Below are 21,058 nucleotides of genomic sequence, written 5' to 3'. Positions count from 1 at the left end.
AGCAGGAATTGTTCTGTGCAAAAAAGAGAAGGTTAAGCCAGGGAGAAGAAGGACAGGATAATATACTGTCTGTGTATTATGTTAACTGGCTAACAGATAGTTACAGAAAAGATAGCCAGACTTTCTTGAAGATGCACAACAAAAGGATGAACGATAATGGACAGAAGTTGCAATGTGGGAAATCCTGATACAGGTAGAATAAAAAAATATTGTTCACACACTGGAACAGCTTGTTAAGCAGGACTGGCATTTCCATTCTTGGAGATACTAAGAAGTCAACTGTACAAGTTCCCAAGCAACCTGATTTAACTTTGAAGTTAGCTTTCAGTAGGAATATGAACCAGATGACCTTCGGGGTCCATTACAAAGTAGGTTATTCTGTAATTATGAGAGTCTAGACAACATTATCTCCATTTGCTGGGTAGTTGCTATATCCTCAACCCTTCACAACTAATTTCTTCTCATTTTGACACACAGTTCCTCCCTGCTTTAGTCACATTCAACCCACTAAACTTCTCTTTCCATCATGCCTGGGTAGTTAGCCAACTCCTTGCTTTACCTCACTGTTTGCCCTGACATCTTAGCCCTTCATTTGCTGTCCAACAGGCATTATCTCGGTTTATTTTACACCACAGTCTAGTATCCAGCAGTCTTGTTAAACTGTTCTAAAAAACAACAGCCTATTTCTTGAAAGTTCTCTTGGAGACACAGCCCTGTACTAGACCTGAAGCATGAACTAACATGAGTGACCTATACTTATGTGGATATTTGTAAATACATATGGAATAAGAGGCAAATATCCAGCGTTGTGCTACTATATAATTCTGAGATCAGTGCATGGTAATAAAGGGGACATTCACTTCTGGCTACTCTTTTGCCTTTCCTATATTCAGCACAGTTGTACGCACTTTTGATATTTTCCCCTCTTCAGAATTGTACTGCTCCCTGTAAATCCTATCAACATGAAACTTAGACCTCCAGTGGTATTAGCATGTTCCCCATCCACAATCGCTTTGTGGATACCAATCAAACTCTTACCAGTGCTGTGTCTAGCATGCTGGGAAATGGCCTTATCTCCGAGACATTCCTTCTCCAGTCTACTTCAGTTTATAGGACCTAAAGGTCATTTATTGCACCAAAGTGGCCACTAGTGTTTCAAAGAAAAAATCAGCAATTTTTACATGGGGAGCTGGCTTGTCTTTGAAATAATTGGCATATTTAGAATAAACCTCTGTGAACACCTAACTATATGATGTCTGCTATTCATTGCAAGGGCACTGCTTTCATGCCCTCAGAATCAGTTAGTACCTACCTATCATGAACACTATAGGTAACAAAAATGCTCTAGCCATAGATATCAGGCATGTTTACATGCTCTTGAATTCTACATTTTTAAAAAAGGAATTGTTTGTGTGGCAGATAGTTAATAAAAACAGTTTTAAGTCATGCACTCAGATCCCATATAAATACTTTAAGCTTTCTGGCTAAAGAAATAGAACTAAGTGGGAATCGATGGATCACTGTTTTGAGCAGTTTATGGTTTTAGAAGCTGAGTAGCTCAGATGTGCAGGGAAGCAACTTGGTTTTGACCAATCATTAGAAGTTATTCTGTGTGACAAGCATCAGTGATGGATCTGCAAAAATTGTAACAATTTTGTATGGTCACTTTTACTACACTTCCATCAGTCACGGTAGTACAACACCGGCAGCTGCCTTCCAACTTGTAGGTTTGCAGGTGAGATGTTCACTGGGTACATGTGGACATAGGCAGGATTCAGTAGTTCCTGAAATCTATGTGACAATTACCTGACTATTTCAGAGTGAAAAGACCAGTTTCTTAAAGGCTTTTTCATTATTGCCACCATAGCACAAGGTAGTTACACAGAATAAGCCAATCAGTAAAATACCTTCTGACTGGACATGTTTTTTTTGTATTTAGAAATCTAAGTGACTTTTTTAAAGCATGAAACAGAACCACAGTGAGTTGTAGATTTGGTTATTCACAGATTGGACCAACACGTGAAGCAGTAACAAGAAGGTAGGATGTGTCTTGTACTCCTCCCTCCACATGTCACTACTCAAGGACGCCAGTCCTTGAATTAGAGCACTTAGGTAAAAATTTGCATTATTATTCAAATCCACTGATCTGAAATATGAAAATCAATGCAAATTCCAGAATTAGAGGACAACTACTCTCCACAAGAAATAGCCACCTCTGAAGAGAGGGCTAGAGTACCTCAACGGAAGCCACAGCTGCACTTATCTGAATGACCCTGGGGCTCAAACCTTATCACTTACAGTTGGATTCCACTGAAGAAGGAGCCAAAGAGTCCGATCATGCCCAGGAATTCCACTCGACTCAGATTTCGGACAATATACTCCTCACAAACATTGGAGATGCCGTATAGTGTTGCTCCGCCCAGTACTAAGAGATCCCCTATCAGTTTATTTTCACCTAGGAATAAACAGAGGAAAAATCAGAATATCTCAAAACAACCACCTTTTGTCTAGAATCATTGTAAATTCTTTTGTACAGATTGCAATCCTCAGTCACTAAATATCCCACGTCTGGTTTAATAAACCAAAAGCAGCTTCTGTTATTTTAGGTTTTCATTCAATACTCCAGCAAAATCTAGCAGAGGCAAAAAGACAGCATTATCCTTGTTGTAAATAAGAGAATCCAAAAGAATATGAAAAATTTGTAAAAAAAATATAGAAATAAAGTGGCACTCTAGAGTGACTAAATCTAATTATTTTATTATTACTTTTTTTTTTCCCAGCTAGCATGTGACTCAGCTATATAAAGCACTTTACATCTCATCTTGAAATTTAATCAGTCTAAAATATGTCCACCATTTAGAAGCAAAATCAACATAAAAATTCTGTGTACCTGTGAAATTAGTGAAGACATCATTACAACCCAAATATTGACCTCATTCTCACATGCAGCTGTTTGACAAGGAAGAGAGGGGGAAGGATAGGCTGCAGACAGGTGATGATAATGACAGATTTTAAAAAGAGGTTCAATTAACAAAGCAGCACCTAATGTTCAATGAACACCAAGAATGCATTCTCAGTACCTCCAGGAACATATAATTACTAAACCATTGTATTATCAAAGACTGAAATCTTTTCAAGTCTTGGAGGCTTTTATTATTGGGGGGGGGGGTGGAGAGGGCTGCAGGGAGATTTGATCAAGTTCCGGCTTGAAAACTGAGGCCTTGGCTTTGCAAACTGATTCAGGAAATCCCCTCTGCGCATAGGGCTTGTTAAATGTTTTCTACAAGAGCTACAGCTTCACAAGCTGCCACACATTGCTGCAGAACCATATTCCTGAAAGCTGGATATAATGGAATTTCCACTGAAAAGGTTCAGTAGAAATGCTGAAGTACCAGACCATGGTGGTGGTGGGTTTTTGTTTTTTAATTTATTTTGAAACGGACTTTGTTTTCTTTTAAAATGCATTTTGATTTATTTTTTTGAGTTCCTGCCTTTTAATCTTTTATTACTATTGATTTATAAATACACACTGCATTAACTAAAAATGGAACCCAAAACTTCTGATTGGTTCCAAATGATCTTTTCAACATTTTTCTTTATGGAACTTTTGTAAGCCTTCAGTTTTCATTCCAAACTACAGTGATGAAATTTCCAGTGAGAAGAAATTTATGAAAATAAGAATGGTCACAAAAGGACAGACCCAGGGGGTTCATTTAACCAGTATCCTGTCTCTGACACCAGCTATAAGCATCAGAAAAATATAAGTTGTTTAGGGACAAATAGGAATGGGTAAAGTTTAAAATACTCCCAGTAATACTCTCTTAGTCTCTAGCACTATCCAGCTCAGTGAACACGTGGCTACTGTGTATTGAACAAACATTACTAGATTTCTCTTTCATGTACTCATCCAGTCTCTTGATTTCTGTTTTGCATGTACCTTGTGTGACAGCATGTTTATATTAGACCATTTATCTTTCTAAGATTTGTTATCTATTTTCCTTTTATCCTTCTTCTGCAATTAGACTTGGAAAAGGCCCTTAACTTAAAATAAGCATCAGCACATTACAAAATCTCTTCAGCCCCTTCATGCATCTGATATTCCACAGTGGCTCAAATACTTCACTGAGCTCACTCATTTGGCATTTATTACAGCTACTCACTGACCCTTTAGGGAAGCACTGCTGAAAAAGCTTTTCACCTTAGAGCTTGGCTGTGCTGAACTGCTGAGACAAAAATATCCTTTTGCCTCTGTGGAACCAAGACAGCTCAGATGCTGAGTGTTTTCACAGAGATAGAATGGCCCCAAGCACCACACTATGATGTCTCTCCCCAAAGTGCACTCATGCTCAGAATGAGTCTCAGTCTCCAGGGTTTTCCCAGAAAAGGAAGCCAAGATCTGGCCAATGCACAGGTCTGCCCGACCCTCCTCTGGCACTGGGCAGTACGGGGTGGCTGAGGAGAGCATGAAGAAACAGGGAAACACAGAAGGATTTTTATCAGCCACTTCTCAGTAGGGATTTTCTGAGATGGCAGTTGCATTAGTCCATCAAACTTAATAGATATTGAAGGATTCTTCATGAATTTGCGTACAGTCTGTATATTTTTGGCCTACTATTAAAAAGTACTTCATGTTTTTAGCTTTTAAGCCTGATATCTCAAAATTATATTTGGCATCCCACAATCTTCTCATTGTAAGAAATAGTTAATATTTATTTAATATTTAAATTATTTAATATTATTGACCCTCTCCATACCACTGAAGATTTCAAGTAACTTTATCATATTCTGACTCTTTCTCACCTTTGAAAGATGAAAAGTCCCAGTCTGCCTATAGTATCTTCATGATGAAGCCATTTGATGCCCTTGAAGGGCTTTCTCACCTTTCTCCATTGCTTCTATAGGCTTATTTTCTGGTCTTTTCTTTTTGAGATTCAGTGACTAAAGTAATGCATGCTACTTGAGGTTTGTGCATCAAAACTTTATATACTTGCACTAAATTGTTTTAAACTATATTTTTTATTTTCTTTCCTAATATTTCCTACCATCCTGGTTTTCAAATGCCTTGCCTTTGCTTCCTCAAGAGGCTGACTTGGAACTTTCCTCCAGGACTGACACATCCTAACAGAGATATTTTTGTGGATATAAAAAACACATACTGGTATCATTGTAAGAAAATATGTATCAACTGACTAGAGGCCTTGCACAGACTTTTAGGTTAATACAGTTGTACTTGACCAATTTAATGGCCTAGGTCATTCTTCTGAAGAACTAAAAGGCATAGCTTGGCAAACCACACTTCACATTAATAATTTTTAATTTTAAGCGTATTTAATGTTCTTTGGAAGCAGAAGTCATACAGTCCAGAGAGGAATAAAAGTTTTGGGGACTAGTTATAGCACTACAGGGTAACATGATTCGATTAAGTATGAGCTATGTTCTGACGTGATTGCTTTTCACACTCCCACTAGGCCACTTTGCTACTTTTTTACTTTAACCCCTAGTATTAAGAGGTGTTTCTCCTTGCTTTTGGTTGTTATTACTGATGATTGTAATATCTAAAAATCAGCCTCACCATGTCCCACTTTAGATGAAACACACTCCTGTATAGTTACTCAAAGGACTGAAGTGACTGGTTTTCAGAGACTGTGCTAAGCTAAAGCTGCAAAGTACTTCAACAAATCTGGTTGAAACACTCAGACTTCTGTTAGACCCCTGTGTATTACAGGAGAACAAGTACTAAGGTACCTCAGGGGTATTAATTCAGGGAAGTGTTATTTTAAGGTATACTTGCCATGTAAGGTGATAGAGCACAAAGTACTTGATAGTAATTGCTTTTCCCATTGAGTAATGTGCAAAATATCAGCCAGGATACAATAAGAGGCAAACTACCGTATAATTATTGAAACTTGAGAGTGTGCTTGCACATTATATCTAATTCCTGCACATAGTTTGGAAAATACCTGTTAATCTCTAATTTTAAATTCATGTTTTCTTACTGTAGGAGTTGGCAGGCTAGATTCCTTTCTGGAGTAGGTGCCTAGCAGAGCCTTATAGCACTTCTAGTACAGTAAATACTATGGTCAAGAGGGGCATGCAGGTGTCAACAGATCTTGTCCCCTAAAATATTGGATAAACAGAGGAGTTTACTGAGGACTAATACAGTATGATTGCTTTTGGTGTCTTCCTTCCTTTTGTTTGCCTAGTCCTAGGAAATATCCTATAAATGGTGTGGAGCTCTTTAATGAAGAGTTTCAAGATCTTTTTTCTTTTGCTGCCAATACTTAATTTTATTTGTAGATTTGTAGCATATAGTTTTACTCCTTCAGTTAAATTAAACCTGCTGATCTGTTTTACTCTGTTAAAGACAATATCATTAATAACATCATTTTGCCAATTAAAAGCTGCAGTCTCTCTTTGTAGCAATAAGCATGGACACAGTTTTTCATGTGTAGGTCTGAATTAAAAGGCAGTTATGCACGTTAACAGCTATACCCATGTTCTAGTGACAGATATGGCAAATAATATCTAATTATTGCAGTTGGATGCAAAGTTTCAATGTTCTTCAACCTGTTCTTTGTCCGCTGAGGTCCATCTCCCCATATGCTCCTGCTGATCCACAACTCACCCACACTAGTATGTTACTCTCTACTTTATTGGGACACAGGATGTTTCCTCTGGAACCCAGGGCTGAAATCTCAATCCCTCTGAAATCAGTCATTCCCAATGCAGCTTTGGCTGTTTCATTTCATAGTATAGAGTATATTCTTTCCTTTTAATTGGAGCAGGGATATTTCTGGAGGAGATCAATGAACTAAAAGTCTCCTTTTTAGGATAAAGGACAGGGATAAAAGGGGGCAGAGAGATATGGTGAGTACTGACACAAACTCCCTTGTTTTATTTAGTAACATCCTGGTAAATGCAGTTCTTACAGCACTTGCATTTGTATTCAGAAAGCTGAGTCAAGAATTTTAAATCCCAGTGTATTATGCTCAGCTCACAATTCAGTGCTTTTAATTAAGAATGAAAACTGTGCCTAATTGACAGTCTTTGAAAGGAATTTCGAGCCTTCCCACATCATTTGGGTTGTCACTAGAGAAATCAATGTGACAGAGGAAGTTGATCGATGAAATCTAGCTCTGTCTGGTCTGCATCAATAGCTACATGCACATTACTCATACAATGCTGCACATAAAAAAGAACATTTTACACACAAGAAGGTTCCTTTCAATAACAACATAGGCAAATTCCAAACCTTTACTTTGAGACTGTCTGCAAAACCCAGTTGGTACAGTTAGTATGTAGGTTCAGAGTCTTTTAGCATCTACCCAGCAACCCTACCTCCGTACAAAAAAGGACCAAAGTTGATAAGAAAGCATATACAGTGGATGTGAGAGGTGCTTATGACTCAAAGATGTAGCCAGTTTGGAAAGGAAGGAACTGATGTTTGCAGTCAAACTACTGAGCCAGAACAGAATGAAACTACAAGTATTTAGCTTGTTCCCACAGCCTGCACAGAGGGTGACCTGTGTTGCAAACACAGGGCTCATGAAGTCCATTTGCAGCAGTGGTGACTTCTAAGTATTGGTATTGACCCATTTTTGTTCTCTGTCCCTTCTGACAAGGAAACAAATTTGAATAGTGCAGTGCTTTTGATCAATGAAGGCACAGGGTTTCTTGCCTTTTTTTTTTTTTTTTTTTTTTTTTTTTTGTCCCAGTCTGACATGTTCTGGTCAATGGTTTCTTTGAACAGAGCTTGGTCATACAACCTATTCATCTTTACTCACCCGCTCCTTGCTGTCTCCCAACGAGGACATCTGCTCCTGCCATGCAGCCCATGCCCAGAATGCAGACCACAATCCCAATGAAATGTACTGCCTTGTATCGTACCATTAAGAAGAACCAGGAGAGCAGTATCACCACTGGGATGACAAAACAGTCTAGGAGCTGTCAAGAAAGAGAAGAAAAATCAATTAATCAACCTGCTAACACTTTACCCCAAAATACTAGGATAGATTCCAGCAGAGGGGAGTAGGGTTATTTAGTTAATAATAGCATTTTCTACCAGACAGGAAGTGTATTCAAGTGGTTATGTGATCCATCAGGCAGAAGCTAAGACTATTCTGTTCTTGACTGTTCCATGAATTCTGGAGAGCTATTGCTCGATGGTAACATCCAAAAGCACCACCTTGCTCTTAGATTCAGATGCATATTTCAAGTCCATGGGAATGAAACCTGGGCCAAAAGAGAGCCACACCACTCCTTCTGGTCCTCACCTCTAGTGATTAATGGACAAAGACTGAGGGCAGTTTTCCTGCAGCCTAAACATACGCTTTAATTCAGTCATTTCGGGTCCAATTACTAGGAATGTTCATAATGCACAAGTTGACCAGATATATTAAATCTGGCCATATAAATCAAGGGGCTTCTGCACACAGAACAGTTATGAAAAATTTGACCCCTGTGGGAACTGTTAAATCCTTGAAAATACAGCCCCATATGCTTCTGAAGGGGAAAAAAAAAAAAAAACCCCCCCCCCCAACAAAAAAATCCAAACAAACAAACCAAAACAAACCAAAAACCCAAAACAAAACCAAACACAAACAAACAAACAAACCACCTTGCCTGCAGTGCAAGAAACTCAATCTTCTTGCCCATAGACCCTGGGTAAGAGCTTTCTCAGAGAAGTGTTATGAAACACAATCTTTAACTGTTATTTTCAGAGATATCTGGCAATAAACCCAGAGAACCCGTGATAGAAAAAAAAAATGCATCAAATGTTGATGAGAGGACCTTGAAATTTTCAAATCAAAATATATTTTAGAAACTACCAATACGTTACCAGGAAACAAAAATCCTGTGTAAGAAACACCCAAAGAGACCTTACCTTACCTTAATCCCACTTCCTAAATGGATACAGTTAATTAAGAGTTGTGATTCTGTGATTTAACAAACTGTGCAGGGTACACTACTGTTCAGTGACAACTGATAGAGGAGTAACCAGAGCTGTATGATCATCTTTTCCTAATGAAAACATCTGGAACGACCAAAGGAGAAGACTATGGCCATAGTTCTGGAAAAACTACTCCAGATGCTGTTACTTTCATTTTAGATGATTCAATTTGTTTTTTCTTCTCTTTGGGCCTATTCCCTGCTACTTGCTCTCTCAGTGCGATTTACCACTAAGCACAGTGGTCACATTCCTTTTAACTTTTCTGTCTGTCCATGTATTATCTGAAGAGAAAAAGATTTTTGGATGATTTCAAGAATTTCAATGCTTAAAAAATTATTCTTTACCTGAGAGATATCTGTGTAATAGATATTAATTTTGGGGGATCAGCAAAAATATAAAAGCCAAGTTTTGGACTAAGGATAATTTTCCTGCAACTCTGAAAAACAGGACTGTGCAGTGGAAACCTGTCCACTTCAAAGATTCTCCAGACACCCAGTGCAAAAGCCTTCAGAAAAGAACCAATTCAGCAGCAGGACCACACTGCTCTTTGGAGGTGCAAGCAGTCCCAAAGAACTCCAGAACAGATGGGGGGAAATACAAATGGGAAAAGTCCACGCTAAAAGCAGTTCCTGCATTTAAAGTGAGCTAATTATCTAAAAGGCTTGCTCAGGCGTCTTTACAGTGAAAAGTTCCTCCAGCAGTCCTCAAAATGCTGTCCTTCACAGACTGAACATGAAAAGGGACAAGGTCTGAAAGAACTGCAGTCAGCTCCTTTGTCTGCATAGGGCATCTGCTCTGCCCCTGAAGAGCCTGTAGCCTGTACAGCGTGTGACACAACTAACACTCGGCAACCGGTCTCCACAAAAACATGCACACGCAAGATGCCACACACACAAGAGCAACTTCAGAAGCCACGCCGCTGTGAGCAGCCAGGTCCCAGAGCAGGGAGGGATGGTGGCAGGACTTCTGGGTGTACACATGAAATCCTGGCACGTGGTAAGGCTGAGGGACATGCGGCCTGTGGCTGTAAGGAGGGACAGGGCCCAGCTCCCCAGTGCAGATGGTCGCTTCTGCGTGGATAACACCCGCTGCACGCTTACGCCACAGGGATTTCTGCACTTTGCCAGCACAGCCCTAGCACGCAGCAGCAAGAGGGGGCACAGCTGAGGGAAGCTCACTCCTCAGTGTAACCTATGGGGACTGGACACCATAGGCTCAACACCTTCTCTCTCACAGCTCACGTCATCATGCCTGTACATGCTGGACATGCGTTCTTCCTAATCTCTGCTGAAGATGTAGGAAATGTGGCACCAAGCAGCAGGGAGACAGTTAACCTTACACTGCTCATAGCTATCGCTGAAGGTATGGATGCTTCTGTCCCATTCCCTCTCAGTGCAGCATTAACAGGTGAGCTTAACTCACAAGTTTCTGATCTCATCAGAGTTTTTGACTACTTAAAGTGTGGCTACACACAAGATGGAGGCTCTTCACCAGGAGCCATATGGAGAAGGCAAGGGTACAAGCTGCATTGGGAGAGGCTTCATCTCAATATAAGAAAGAAATTTTTTACATTGGGAATAATCAATCACCGGAACAGTCTCCCCATGGACACTCCCATCACCAGAGATTTTCAAGATGTGACTGAACAGGGTGCTAAATAATCTCATCTAGGTTCCCTTTCCCACAAAAGGTTTGTCCAGATGATCTTTGGAGCTCTCTTCCAAGCTGGGCTATTCTATGAATCTAACTTGCTGGCATCAAAACAAGGTTTTGAGGAGAAGCTCACATGGGCAGGCACCTCTATCACCTTAGAGAAAGCAAACAAATTCTGTCACCACTAAGAGCTGCCTTTACCTGGCTCAAGCCATGCCCATGGCTTCCCTTCCATGCTGTCCTCCTAGAGTCACCAGGAACCAGCAGGTTACACCAAGTCCCTAAACTCTGTACTGGAGAAGAGGCACTTTTACACTTCACTTAGAGCAGAACGTGAGTAAAATAGGACCAAAGGTACTGCACAGTCTGCCATTACCCTCCTCATGTGAGCACCTAAGATTTGAGCACCCATACAAACACATACCAACTCAGAGATTACTGTGCCCAAACCAGAGCAGAAAGCCTTATGCAGCAGTTAAGCACAGAGGTGTTTCAAGAAACCACTTATTAAGTAAGACAGTAAGTATCTGCAAGCATCTTTCCAGTACTCTTCTGTGCAAAGGTAAGTGAACCTCAACCGTCACTATTTCATTTTTCAAAATCAGGAGCTTCTGTCACTCACTAAGACAATGTTTAATAGATTTAAGAACATGAAGATGTCAACTTTTAGCCACTAACTAATGTCTCAAAAGAGACACAGCATGATGCAGGAGATATTTTTAACCCCTAATGTCTGGAACCCCTTGGCCACCTTTGCTCACGTGATGTGACACTGCATGTTTGTTATGGGACAGGAGCTCTGATGAAGGCTGCTTTACTTACTCTGGGCTAAGCACACAAAAAGAACATTTTCTTGTTCTTGTTAGGGCGCTAATGTGACTTCAATAGCCAGTTTTAAAAACTGCTTTTGCAGCATGTTTCCTTCAACATTGAAATTCCCACTAACAGTGTTTCGGAGGAAGATTTTTAAAATTCTTGTCATTCCATAAATATTTAAACATACCTATGCTTCCAAGTATGTGAAGATGTGTCTTTCAAGCACTAACATGAAGGGACGTATGAATGGGACCTATCACAAACAAACAATGCTGGCAATGGCTAGAAAACACCCCTTTGGGGCTAGTAGTCTAATCCACAAATTGCTATTTGAAATACTGCAGCATCAATAGATATAAGCATTAAGTGTAGGTAACGTTTATTGACATTATGTAGTAGTTCTTGAATTGTGCTTGGTTTATATCTATAATTAAACAATTGGGTAGACAGAAATAAATTAGGTTACTACAATATAAGCAATAAGATAATCTTGTGTATATCGCTTAACTATTTTTCAGGTACCACTTCATTCGGGACTAAATTCACTCTGCCTTTGTTTTTTCCTTAGATAAACCTCTCTAATAGGAGAATAAAAATGCACATATGTTCTACAGACAAAAGATGCGAGATTGTGGATTACATCTGCAATAGGTCAAAAAATATCTTGTTTGTTTGTTTTTTCCATTTTTAGAATTTCCTTTGTTTGTTATTAGTTATTTGAGCTATTAAGAATATAAAATTATACCTAATTGTCATTTTCCTGACTATAAAGGTTTTACAATAACAAAGATAAATTATGCTTAGCTTGAATTTAATTTACAGTACATAAAGGTCGGTTGTTTACTAGTATTTGCCTAGGAATCATCTTCGATATTTTCCTTCTTTTTAATTGCTTATTCAAAAGGTAGTGCCTATACCCTGTCATCATGTTAAATTAACAAGTGACCTGATTTTAATCAACATTCCTGTTAACCACAGAAATTGCCAAATCTCACTAAACTAAAAGAAAACATATTTCCTATTCTGACATGGGAAAATTAAAAAACTGACAGACTGACAGGGGTGTGTGGTGCAGATCACGCTTTTGGATTCCATTGTGTTTGTGTGTTTGTGTTTGTGTCTGTGGCTTTCTTAAGTCATAGCTCTGGACTGAGCTACTTTAGAGGGTGGGATACAAAAATATATCATCTTTCAATGTACCATCCTACAGAAACTCCTTTCTATTATGAAAATGCTGTTTTGTTGTAGAGACTGAAGATTTGACTCTAAAAGATGTCACACTGCATTCGAGTCTGTTGCTGATACAGTGTTGAAAAGTATTTCCTCTGATGACCTGTTTGTTAAATTACATTGACTTTGTTATACTTGTGAATCATATGACAAATACTCTCTTGCTAATAGCAAACATCCAGTCCCTGATCTGACAAATTCAGCACGCATTTGCGTATCTACAGCAAGAACGTGTTGTTAGTCATTGGAAAGGAGAGCTGGCAAGCTTTAGAATAAAGGTCTGTAATACAGAGGGTGAACTGCTGATCTGCAGCAACATCAAAAAGAAACAAGCTGGTCAGCAAACTCCCTATGGGAACAGCTGAGCTGAATTTCCCTTTTTAAACATTCATTGGATTTTTTTTGTTGTTGTTGTTTTCGCATTAGGGGTTTCTCATTAGTGCTGCCCTCCAGCAAATCAGGTGGAGAATCAGCTGCACCCTCCACTCAGCCTGCTCTCCAGAGCACAGGGATCAGTAAAATCAGTATCATGTCCATCTGATGTTGTACAGTCAAGTACAGGCGATAGCTACTGAATTTCAGCATGTGACCTGCTATGTGTAATAAACCAGTAAGTCCTATGTCCAATGAGAGACACAACTGCTGACATTTGCTTTGTTTGTTCAAAGGAAGAATGGGTTTGCTGCCCATTTGAGAAATCTGTTCCAGTTTTCACACTGTCTTCACAATGCCCCACACACTTGATTCAACTGTGCAAAACCAGCTGAGATGTGAACCCTCACAGAACTGGCTGCCCAAGGGCACTGCGGGGCACTTACACTACCCTGTGACCAAAACCTTCTGCAGGGAAGTTGTGGATGCTGGCAGCATTTCTGACAGGGTTATTTCAAGCAATTAAAATAAAAAAGAAGTCTTGTTTTTAACTTTTGTGTTTCTGTTTGCAGTCTCGTCACAACTTAACGCTTTCTTGCATGGTTTTTATATAATAATGGATTTTAAAATTATTATTTCATCTAGCCAAAATGCAGGGTACTATGGGTAGGGAGATTGGTGAATCAGTTAGTGATGTTGTTTGTTTAAAAAAAAAAAAAAATTAAAAAAAAAAAAAATTCATTTCCATGACATGGAAGAAACAAAAACCATAAGACTGCTCCCAATCTGAAGCCTATTTAAATCATTATTTTGACCACAAGTTCTCTATTTTTTTTTTTTTCCTTAGAGGCACATGACCAATACTTCTATAACTTTTCCCATCAGTTCCATTAATCTGTTTCCAGGATTTTCTCTTCTTCCCTGTGGACAAAGAAACTCCATCAAAATTTTGACTAATGAAAAACCTTCACCTTCCTCTGACTTGCATGCACCAACAGCCAAGACGAGGATTATCACAGTTCCAGCTTTCTGTGTACATAGAAGGAATTCAGCAACTTCTTGAAGTTATGTTAAATTAATGGTTGTGGTCAATCTAACCCACTGTTCCTCTGCACTCAACTCTCTTTACATGGAATGCTTTACTACTAACATGAATAATCACATTTTGACTTTTTTTTAGAATACCTTAGGACACACTTCTTCACCCTCTCCTCTCATTACATGCACTCCAGCTGTGCTTATGCAAGATCACTCAAATACCAGGAAGAGTTACCAACAAACTGACCACTGAAGTATTCTTGCCTTAATTGTTTTCTTCCTCTGATTTTAGATACTACTGTCAGAAAAAGATCACTCTAAGACAGCAGACAGCTCTGCAGAAGTCACATATTTCTGCAGAAAAACACTGCTTTCTGTTTTGATTCTAAGTACGACGACTCGATATAGGCTTTGAAGACCATTTTTTCAAGGTTACTTAGAAACTTCTCCATGTTGCCAGCTGGTGTAAACTATGCAGCAGATTAGATCCTGGCCTGGGAAAAATCATGGGTCTCCTGCAGAAAAATCTCTGCCTTTGTATTTCACCCGCAACAATATGCAAACTGGGCACAGAACACCAAAATCTCTGCTGTTGTAATGGGCACAGCTCCACCAGCTTTAATGACATTTTGCATATTTACGTTAGTAAAAAATTTGGCTCAGAGTGAATTTTGCCATTAGAGGCAGGAGGTCTGGATACTGAGAGCTCAGTTGTCTCCAAGACCACATACAGGGACTGAGGATACTGTAGGTACTGGTTTGTGAACCACAGGTATGTAACACAGTTAAAAGACAGCACAGCAGTTTGAAGTGTGATAATAAATCAGACACAAGAAACACCCCACAGACTGTCACAGTACAAACACATGGTATGCAAAGCTTTCACACAACACTGATCTGCAAACCTTATTACCACTGCAGTATTCCTTCTCTGCCCTAAAGCAAAACAGGAAAGTATCATCAATCTTACACTTATAGAATAGGGGGAGGAAGGGAAGGAGTGGGATTTCTCTCTGGTTTTAAGATATTTTCATGTTAGCGGCCAATGGACAAGGTGGATCAACAACTTCAAAACTGCAAATCCCCTGCTGCACACTTGCCAGATTTGCTTCAAAATTATTCCAAACCTTCTGCTGTAACATACATTGAGTCCATAGGGACTAAGAACAAAGCAAAGCCTATTGCCACCCAGCACTCCTATAATAAGCATTTACTGCTGACTCCTTTCCTTTCCTGGTGGCAGTTGTTGAGGTATGAAAACTGCCAGAGGTAATTGGAAGTATGATGTACTGCTGAGCCTCACAGTGACCTAAGAGTAGCTGAGAACATCAGCGTCGTAGTTTTATTGTGCATCTCCGGGTGTCTATAAACCCCAGTTTCTACTACCTTTGTTTTCATCACGCCAATCAAAAGCTTGATTGCCCAAGGAACAAATTACCAGATAAATTTCTATTAGGAAAAAGAGTTTTGTCTTTGACAGTGCCTTATTTCTTGTGTCATCGTATGCATATCCCACAGTACCACTATGCAAGGCATTGTAGAAACAGCCCAGATTTCTACAGGATGTCATAACACAGAAAAAGGATAATATTACCTCTAGAGAGTGCAAGACAGCAGGGTAATATGCAGGTGGATAAAACAGTGCATTGCAGAAAGGAGAGCTAATTAATGTGGGGACAATGGAGGAGAAGGGGGAGAACAGTCTGCCTCATAACACAGCTTGGTATGATGAGAAAGCACTTGCCCGGCAGCAAAGGTTACACATGTTAGTATCACAGAAGGCTTAGTGGAAGACATTATGGATTGAGCAACACAATTTAAATGTAGTACAGGGTAGCTGAAGTCAAAATGTAGTTTCAAACAAATTAAATATCCAGATCTAAATAAGTACAAGAACTTTAGAACATTCTCGTTCCCTCAGGGGGGAACTAGTTTTATCTGCTGTGTAAAAGGTGTCTCTAACAGTTGTTAAAATACCCTTTCTAAATAGCTATTCAACCTTACACAGGCCTACACCAGAGTTATTTTAAAAACCATTAGAAGAAACATGGAAAGCATTACCAGTCAGTCCTAAAAGTTAAGCGTAAAGTTTTTTTTAAAAGCCCATGGGATTGGGTGCTAGTGTACACAGAGTGTTTAGTGCACTTTCTGCACCTGCTAAAGCTGACAGGCATGAAGGCTGCAAAATCTAGTGCAAGCTGGATTAATGCATCAAAGAGAAACTAAAGATCATTATGCGAATTGTTGGCCATCTGGGAATCAGGACACATGCGTCTGAGAGCATGAAGAGTGACTGATCTTTGGCACTTCTGGCACTTCTTGAAATACGTCGTTTCAGACACCAACTTTTTTGTCGTTTCGACAAACTACTGTGCCTTCTACCTGGTATATACTCAATTTTTGAATGTATCCTCTAGAGAATAGTCTTCACATACTAGCCTGAGCATTTTCATGGCTGTGGGAAGCTTGAGTTTCAATTCCCCCAGCTAAAATGGGGTTAACTCAAGTCCCTTCTGTGGGCTACTGTTTTAAGAGCTATTACTTATGTAAAAGGTGGCTCTACCCTTGCAATTTGGAAAGCACTCCAGGCTTTCTATAAGCACTTGAAGCACGCTAAGATCGTATCTAACAAATTGACTTCCTTGGGTTACTTTGATATAGAAATACTTAGCTTTTGAATTTTAAAATGGAGGCAGGTATTTAGGCGTCTGTCTCTATCAGTAGAGAACAACTCTGGGCATGCAAAGAACCAGAACATAAAGCTACCAAAGGCAGCCTTCAGAAGGTTCAAACACAAATTATCATGTCCCAAGACTGTACTCTGAGCAGTGGTTTAGTCCACAAAGACCAGGGGATGTTAGATGTCTATGACATTTCAGATTATGTAGACATTTTGGTGTGGTTTCTTGGACCGCACTATTAAGTCTAGTTGCCCCTGGATTGCACTGCAGGTATCTGAAGGGTATCTTGGATTTTATCCTTAGCAATTGACCTAAACCTTAATGCCTGAAACAAACATAGTGCATTGTTTTTCAATCTAATTTTTAATGCCATCTAGTTTATAAAGGAGGTTTTTTAGTTTGTTGTTTCTTCTCTGTAAAAGGGAAAATGATGTGTTTCTAGGCTTCACAGTACTTTGTTTTCATCTGATGGAGCTGAGTGCCACATTCTTAGAGAGTAATTATAGAACTTCAATTATAGTAATTGAAATACTCAGAAGCACATCCAAAAGTAAAGGTTAGGTACCATATTCATGTCTGATTTATGTCTGCGTGTCCTTATTTACTGTGGTTCTGAAGGCATCTGGCAAAAGACGTATAGCGAGGTTTATTAGAAAATTCTGTTTTCCCAAAACCAAAGGGGAATTTTAAAAGAAAGTGTAAGGAAAGGCACGGGTGTGAAACAGTGGAGAAAAGTTTTTCTGGAACTATCATGAGATGTCAATTACAAAAAAAGATGGAGTTTAAACTGGACACTTTGATAGTTCTAATAGTTTAAAAGTACTTGGCAAACAAAGCTATTGAGTGCTTGGAGTTTTTTGGTGAACGTAGAACTGGAAATCAATTGAAGGTGTATTTTTACAGTTAAACTTGGGTTTTTTGCTGGGAGCAGCCCAATGTCTTTTCCCTAAAAGCACCATAAGCTAAATACACTAGTATGTTAGTTTTGCATGATGGAGCAGAGATATCATGTGGAAAAAAATTAGATGCTGTAAAACTGCTTTCCTGATGAAATGGTCCATGTACCTCCACTACAAAAATACTGCAAGATTTCTCATTTACTGAAGTGACAATTTCCAAAACTCTTATATTCTCTCCATCAGAAAAGCCTTGGTGTAAAGCCTGTTGAAAATAAAATCCCCCTGCATTGATTTAAGGGGCTCGATTTTCACTCAGTGTACATTGGCAGAGCTCCCACAGCCTTCAGTCAAAAGCCTGCTGACCTGTGGTAGGTAGCAATGGTTTCTCAGGTCTCAGTTCTGAAAGGGTTTGAACACTTCTTGCTATGTGACAGCATGCACTTACAGTTTCATTTATATCAAGGTAGTGCTCTTGCAGGACCAGGCCTTTTGGAAGATGCTTTTGAGTGGTCCTGTTTGCTTTTTCTGAAATCAGATTCTAGGAAAAGCTTGCTTTTTTTATCTTTTGCTTTCCATTTCTTCAGTCTTCATTTCACACCACTCTGCACTTTTACCAATGCTGTTCAAGGCTGAACAATCCCCTGAGCTTCTTCTGTTTCATCTTTAAATGAAATAGGGTGTTGCTTGGCTACATTTCATAGAATGTGTCATTTGACTCAACATCTTAATGCATTACCTCATACTCATCCCATTCTCAACATATTTTTTGGCTTGTCTACACTTAGAAGGTCATTCCAATTAAGGCATGAAATGAATTTAAAATGCAGCAGGTATTACCAGTTACTCCATGTCCATCTGAGCAATCCAGGACAAATATGGGGAAAAGAGACACTGCAGTCATTCCACTCTTGGAAAAAAGTTTGATGACATTTGAGCTTCTACCTTTTCCTTCTTTCAAGTGACATGTGAAAGAGACCTGAACTCTGTTGTAATCTTTATGCAGAAGAGGTCTAAATTGGACATGACGCTGTCTGTGCCCTATGACAGCTCTCCTGTTCCACCCTTCCTCTCTCTCTCTCAGTCTAAAAAGTGACCATGCCTCATTTCAGCTAGTTCCCTGATGAGACACAGGCAATGCCCTTGAACTCTCCTGCCTGCATCCTCCTCACACTGCAGTTTTCAATCTCTTACACTTAAGGTGATGTTCATTGCAGAAAACCAGGAGGGTTTGTATCTTTGGGAACCAGTGCTTCATGGGTCCAGCCAGATAAAACTGATACGTGCTTGTTGGTGGCCGTGGAAGATGACCTGGATCATCTTGCTCAGTCCCTATTCCTACCTCCTTTAAATGAACATGCAAAAGAAGCAGCTCAGCTTTTGCTTTTCTCTTTGAGGCTTTTAGTAGTTAGAAAATCAGACAATATGAGATTTACATAGATTTATGCTTTATATTAAGTAATCTGATTTGAAAAAGTGTTAACAGCATTACATTGTCTGGTTACGTTTCAAGGAATTCTCAAGCCAAGATTCTAAGCAGACGCATTTGTGAATATTCAGCATAAACCTCACATTCAGATTCCTTGAATTTATAGTTTTCTTCTATTTTTGCTTCTTATTCAGCTAATCAAGCTCAGTATTTTCTAATAAAACTTTTCAACTACTGAAGAGATATATTCCTAATTAGCTTTGATTCTGCAGAACATTAACTTGTGCTCCTCTAAAGAAGAGTGAGAATATGTGAGAGAAACAGCTCTGCAGATACCAAGGCAGGTGAAGAAGAGAGGAGACACTCTAGGTGCCAGCACAGAGATTCCTCTGCAGTCCGTGGTAGAAGCCCATGGTGAGACAGAGCCCATGGAGGCTAACAGTGAAGCAGATATCCACCTGCAAACCATGGGGACCCCCATAGGAACAGGCAGATGCTGGAAGGAGGCTGTGTCCCTGTGCAAAGCCTGCACTGGAGCAGGCTCCTGGCAGGACTTGTGGACCGATGGATAGAGAAGCCCACACTGGAGCAGGTCTGCTGGCAGGATTTGTGATCTGTGAGGGACCCTTGCTTGAGCAGTCTGTTCCTGAAGCACTATGCCCTGTGGAAGGGACCCATGCTGGAGTAGCTCTTGAAGAACCGTAGCCCATGTGAAGGAGTCATGTTAGATAAGTTTGTGGAAGACTGTCTCCTATGGGAGGGACCCCATGCTGGTGCAGGGGAAAAATGTGAGGAGTCCTCCCCCTGAGGATGAAGGAGCATCAGAAGCAATGTGCGATGAACTGACTGCAACCGCCATTCCCTGTCCCTCTGTGCCACTCTAGGGGAGGAGGTAAAGAATTCTGGAATAAAGTTAAGCCTGGGAATAAGGGAGGGGAGAGGCGAAGGTGTTTTAAGATTCTGTTTTATTTCTCATCCTACTCTTATCTGATTGGTAATAAATTAAATTGATTTCTCCACGTCAAGTCTGTTTTGCCCAAGATGGTAACTGATGAGTGATCTCTCCCTGTACTTATCTCAATCATGAGCCTTTCATTATCTTTTCTCTCCCCTGTCCAGCTGAGGAGAAGACTTACAGAGTGGCTTTGGTGACCATCTGGCGTCCTGCCAGGATCAACTCACAACACGACTTTTGCACTCAGATCTAATTATGGAACCCTAAAAGAAGTGCGTGTAAATTTTTCCAAGTACAATATAAAGTGAGAAAAACATTTCAGCTCATCTGCAAATATTTCACTAAAGGACTAAAGTAAGTAGATAATGCAAAAAATGTGATTATGAATGGTTTTGTGCAGGAAAATAAAATGAAAGCAAGTACATTTTTGTACAGTTTGGAAAATACTGAGTAATAAAAATAGTCCAGTATGAAAAAACTGTGTCTAATGAGGCAGCATTAAAAACTACATGGAAGACAGGCAGCAATCAGTTATTAGTGCACTGAAGCCAATGGACATTGTACCATTGATACTATTTGGCCTATTATCTTACCTCATAAGGGAAAATCCTTTTAACCCTTACCTGTACACTAGTAAGAGTGGTGTATTGATAAGCTTTGACTACCAGGTAATTGGCTTCTATATCTATTATCCCCAGGATCATGTACTTCCACCATCTCCTTTTCAAAATTGCCAGCAAGTTTTCTTCTCCTGTGGTAATAAACAAGAATTATGTAAAAGAGTTAGGTTTACATGCACAAAATTCTTGCCTGTCAAGAGAAATTATCTAGAAGATCTCTTGCATTTACAATCTGAAGTTGAAAAGAACTATATATAAAGAGGTATTGCAAGGAGGTGTACACTAACACAGCCAATTTGTCTCACAGTTATTAAACCAGCCAGCCTGGTGTAGTAATATGTGAGGGTCAGACTGTCACTTCACTTAAGATGTACACAATGCCAGGAAAAACAAGTGCAGCTTGGGCAGACTGTAAATG

General features: G+C 39.6%; 1 protein-coding gene across 1 annotated transcript in view; it reads right to left on the bottom strand.

Annotated features, from left to right (window-relative positions):
* SLC35F1 (solute carrier family 35, member F1) overlaps positions 1–20,771 on the bottom strand; it is a gene marked incomplete at its 5' end in the record, with an annotated part of 51,813 nt that extends 31,042 nt beyond the window's left edge. Inside the window, 3 exons of the mRNA XM_008944677.1 lie at positions 2,299–2,455; positions 7,785–7,944; positions 20,644–20,771. Of these exons, the coding sequence (XP_008942925.1) occupies positions 2,299–2,455; positions 7,785–7,944; positions 20,644–20,771 (445 nt within the window). The remainder of the gene's footprint in view (positions 1–2,298; positions 2,456–7,784; positions 7,945–20,643) is intronic.
* Positions 20,772–21,058: the final 287 nt, after the last annotated feature.

The sequence above is a fragment of the Merops nubicus genome, unplaced genomic scaffold (genome assembly GCF_000691845.1).
Source record: "Merops nubicus isolate BGI_N331 unplaced genomic scaffold, ASM69184v1 scaffold4747, whole genome shotgun sequence".
NCBI classification, from domain to species: domain Eukaryota; kingdom Metazoa; phylum Chordata; class Aves; order Coraciiformes; family Meropidae; genus Merops; species Merops nubicus.
Note: the sequence above shows the minus strand (reverse complement) of the source record. Positions and strands in the feature narration are given on the sequence as shown.